This window comes from Silene latifolia, unplaced genomic scaffold (genome assembly GCF_048544455.1).
Source record: "Silene latifolia isolate original U9 population unplaced genomic scaffold, ASM4854445v1 scaffold_246, whole genome shotgun sequence".
NCBI lineage: Eukaryota > Viridiplantae > Streptophyta > Magnoliopsida > Caryophyllales > Caryophyllaceae > Silene > Silene latifolia.
Genome location: NW_027413193.1, coordinates 147,543 through 152,558, shown reverse-complemented (window position 1 = coordinate 152,558; position 5,016 = coordinate 147,543). Strand labels below are relative to the sequence as shown.

The 5,016-nt window shown below is 38.4% G+C and overlaps 1 protein-coding gene across 1 annotated transcript; it reads right to left on the bottom strand.

The window, feature by feature from the left end:
* Positions 1 to 1,231: 1,231 nt before the first annotated feature.
* Positions 1,232 to 4,502, bottom strand: LOC141638997 (uncharacterized). Its single transcript, XM_074448181.1, has 6 exons — positions 4,466 to 4,502; positions 3,560 to 3,765; positions 2,933 to 3,152; positions 2,079 to 2,214; positions 1,544 to 1,966; positions 1,232 to 1,409 (listed from the first exon to the last, which is right to left on the bottom strand). Exons 1-6 carry the CDS (start codon positions 4,500 to 4,502, stop codon positions 1,232 to 1,234), a joined length of 1,200 nt encoding a protein of 399 aa, XP_074304282.1.
* Positions 4,503 to 5,016: the final 514 nt, after the last annotated feature.

Below are 5,016 nucleotides of genomic sequence, written 5' to 3'. Positions count from 1 at the left end.
AGCCGCCTAATCCAACCCTAAACCCTTTTCCTTAAAAAATCGTGGTGCAAAAAACCAAAACTAAACCCTAGGGAAGGACGAGTGATACCCTGTCGTGGACGGGATTTAAATTTGGGGAAAAACGCTCCTAAAACGTACGACATGATTTAAATTTGGGAAAAAACGCTCCTAAAACGGGACGGAAAAGGGTTTAGGGTTGCATTAGGCGGCACCGCTTCGCGGAGCCGCCTAATCCAACCCTAAACCCTTTTCCTTTAAAAATCGTGGTGCAAAAAAACCAAAACTAAACCCTAGGGAAGGACGGGTGATACCCTGTCGTGGACATGGTTTAAATTTGGGGAAAAACGCTCCTAAAAAGGGACGGAAAAGGGTTTAGGGTTGGATTAGGCGGCACCGCTTCGCGGAGCCGCCTAATCCAACTCTAAACCCTTTTCCTTTAACAAAGGTTGGTCGTAGTATAACACTGTTACAGTAAAACCAAAACTAAACCCTAAACCCTTTTCCTTAAAAAATCGTGGTGCAAAAAAACAAAAACTAAACCCTAGGGAAGGACGAATGATACCCTGTCGTGGATGGGATTTAAAGTTGGGGAAAAACGCTCCTAAAACGGGACGAAAAAGGGTTTAGGGTTGGATTAGACGACACCGCGAAATCCTTAAACAAAGGGCATATTTACAAAACAAATTGTATATCACTGTTACTGTAAAACTTGGGAAATATGCTCCTAAAACGGGACGGAAAATGGTCCTAAAACAATATTTATTGCTGTATAAAATGTTGTAAGTGCTGTATAAAATATTAACTATGATGTAGGAAAATCGAATGACTTTTTACTGTGACATGTTATTGTCACAGCAACACACAATTCTACTTTTTATTTTTACTGTGACATATTATTGTCACAGCAACACAAAATCCTATTAATTATTGATAAGGTCACAATGTCACTGTAACATCATAACAGTATCAAACTTTTTTCTTTTTAGCTACTTTCTCAGCAGCTTCATCAGCTATGCGAAGAGGGCATGTTCTCCTGTCGTGGGTAACTCTTTCTTTGCAGTATGCACATAGCCTCTTTGGCTTGGCTGCTTTTTCAATGGCCTGTTGTTTAGCTGACTTCAATCTTTTTCCGCTGCCCTTGTTGCGTGCTTGTTCCGGAGGGTGGATAGTGACTTCAGACGACGAGCTGCAGTCCAACAGAATCTCCATCTCTTGGTCTTTTGTAAGCGGTTCAATACATAACTTCGCCGAACTCAACTAGGAGGGATGCTAACTCTTCCGTGTGTTCAGCAGGTAAAGTTTTGAGAACACCAACTATCTGACGGAACTCTGACCATACGTTGCACAAATGACTGTTATCAGACGTAGCCATATATGAATCCTCAATGACATTCCCATTCGAATCAAGTCTGGAAGTAAAACAACAGGTTACTGTTTATCATGGTGACAATGTTACTATAAGAAATTATGGTTACAATGTTACTATAAAACAATTACTGTAACAAGTCAAAACTGTCACTGTAATAATGTTTTCGAATCAAACCTGTTGGCTGCGTGTGTGTTATTTAGCCAACAATCTACAATGTACTTGCTTGGTATTCGCCCAATTCCTTTGCCCTTGTACACCCACACAATATGCCTGCAGAGTAATCCAATTCTTTCGAACAGTTTACTCTCGCATACTGCATCTGTGCTTCTAAGGTCCAACCTCACCTTGAAAATTCTGTCTGTCTCAGCATCGATTACATGAATTATGCGCACATGCTCCTCCTTCTCAAAGTCATCAACACCATATGAATCGGCAGCCATTACTTCTTCTTGAAACACCTTGAACACAGCATGTGTGTATATAATAGCGCCATGCTTTTCTATAGGTAATTCTGTCTTAAGCTCAGGGAATGAGTGGTCGTTGTTATAATCATCGCACCTTCGTGTATAGCGCTGCTGGTCCATAGCAGTTTGGAACCTGGTTTTAATGCAACAAGGATTCGGCAACAAATTATTTATGTAACAATGAAACAATGGTACTTAACATACACTTTTCCTGCACTTGTAAGGAATGAAAAAGAGTTGTTTACCTCATCCAAAATTCGACCAGTGTACCAAAGTGATTCTCATAGCGCTTCAAAAACGAAATTGTACTTTCGATCGTTGTGTTGTTCTTAATATGCGACCAAGGCAAGGTCACGATGGTAGACAGGAATCTAATGGTGTCTGTAAATCGAACATTGTAGCCAACCAATCATTATCTTCCATCTCGAAATCTGAAATGACCTTCGCCACTTCTCTTCGAACTCCGACGGCTCCATATCGGGTCCCAAACAACAGGCGTTGAAGCGAGCAAAAAGTCCGTGTCTCTCCGCAGAGTCTTGAACCAACTTTGTCCGTGATCTTTTGTGTAATATGCCACATACAATAACGATGCCTAGCTTGTCTTGAAAACGAAGGGAAAGCATGTTGTATGCCGGTCATAATGAAACAGAAGTCGAACGTGATATTGACCAGTGATAGGGAAAGAGAAAGTGAGTAAATTATATGTTAGTAATTTAGTTACTGATAACATTGTTATTGAATAACCTTGTAAAAGAGGAAGAGATGGAAAAAGTGGTAGTTGGAGTCGAAAGTTGTAATACAATAAATTTAAGTAAGTCTCATTCTGATAATATTGTCACACTATTACCTTCTTTATGCCAGGGCATTGATCCGTGATCATGAACTGCGCTCTTTTTGTCCTATGGCGATCAAGAAATGCTTTGAAATGTCCATTGGAAGGAGATGTTATCCTCGTGTAACAGAGACAACCGCAAAACAACACCGACTTTCTGTGGTGATTAACACCTGTGAATGGTGTAAAAACCATATCATACTTGTTGGTTCCGTAAGTAGGGTCGAAGCTCACAAAGATCCCCAAAGAATGAGTAGTTTCTAATACATGTAGCATCAGCCCAAAAGAACTTTGTTAGACGGTTTTGCGGATCAACATCATAGGCGAAGTAGAACTGGGGTTGGGTCGCTTTGAGTTTCTCGAGTCGATCGATGAAAAGGTCAACATCTCTTAACCCAATGTAGCACTTGATATCTCTTTGAAAGTTCTTAATATCTATCAATGTAGCACCGATATTTTCATACCCATTGAAAAGTTCCTTAACTGTCTAAATGTCAATCCAAATAATATTCAACTTGGAGTTGTCCAAGATAAGCGTCTTTTGGAACATATCAAGGGATCGTGAAATCTTATCGAGATCTCTCATTACATGAGACGGTGAGACGATGATTGTGGACTTTAGAAAACTCGTCAATCATAGTTGGGCCATCAAGGCCATGTAGAAGGGCAAATCTGACGTACGCTCGGTATCCAATTCTTGTGATTTTAACTCGCCGTGTAATCGTACTAGCGTGTACGAACAATCACCCATATTCTCATCATCCTTGGTTCTCGGGACGCTGTTTCGGTTTATATTCCCCGAACCCTTGACGGTTGCGACTTCACGAATTTTTGGTGTGCAACATCACCTCGTAGTGTTTTCGTCCTGTGCTTCCGAGGGGTAAATCCACATGCCCGAGCATAATCCTCGTAGAATTTGATTCCAGCCTCAAGGGAGGCGAAAACTGCACCAATGGTAGGTCTAAACTTGTGCTCAACCACACGCATCCAGCGCTCACCTCCATTAGGCGTGTGAGACAGAACAAGCTGGTTATTTGGTTGAGGATTGGGTTGCTCTTGGACAATTGGCGTAGAATGGGGTTGAGTAACAGTACTTGAGTCTGTAATACAAAAAAGAAAATGGAAAATGAATATATGTGATTGTGTTACAAGAAACATTGATATTGTAACAAGTGAGCCTGTAAGCATTGACAAGCAGAATGAAATATACGAGGGGAACAGAATATACAAGACAAGAAAAGAGGTCAAATATAATGAAATTTGACCGAAATTGAACGAGAAAATCAACAAATACAAGGATATTTGACCTAATATTTAAGACAAAAGCAAGTACGAGTATAATCAAAGGAAAGGAGACCGTAAATTGGAGTAGAAGTGAACGGATTTCATTAAAATTGAAGCAAACATAAAATCGATTAACCTAAAAACTGAAAAGCAACAGAATAAAGACAAATATAATAAAAATTGACGGAATGTGACAATAAAGCAAATCTGCGATTGTAAGCGTAAGCGAGGAGAACGCAAATATGAAAATTCGATAGGAAAAACAACAAATACAAGGATATTTCACCTAATATTAAAGAGAAAAGCAAATACGAGAATAATCAAAGGAAAGGACACCGTAAAATTGAAGTAGAAGTGAACGGATGTCATTAAAATTGAATCAAACATAAAATCGATTAACCTAAAAAACTGAAAAGCAACGGAATAATGAAATTACAATAGCGAATGATAAGCGACAAAGAATTCAGATGAAATCGCGAAAAGGAAAACTGAAAACGAAAGGATTACGGAAATTACCTGTTTGCATGTTAATGTCGGTAGAATCTGCATCCATTGTAGCAACGAGAACCTGGAAAATGATTTAATTTGATTGATTTGTGAATGAATTGATAAAAGCGAGTAAAAAACAGGAACCTAGGGTTTGTTTGCTTGATTCAGAAGATTATTTTGACTTAGAGAGGGTGATAGAGAAAGCGAGGGAAAGAGACGGAGGAGAGAGAAAGTGAAACTGAATTATGAGGGGGAGGTTTGAATTCTTAGCTTTTATAGGTTTGTTATAATTTCTTAGATTTAAGCTCGGCCTTTGATTAGGAGTAGATCTAATGGATGAGATTGAAATGCTAGACTCACCTAAGATACCTAGACTCACTTGATGCAATTTCTATATATATATATATATATATATATATATATATATAAAAGATATTTTTCTACAATGATGTTTAATAGATTACCTGTAAGTAAAATTGGTTGAACTGTTTCAAATTTTTTTTTTGAGGTTTAACTTCAAAGTATTTAACAGATAAAATAAAATATTTAACTAAAAGTAATATTTAGTTTATCATAAT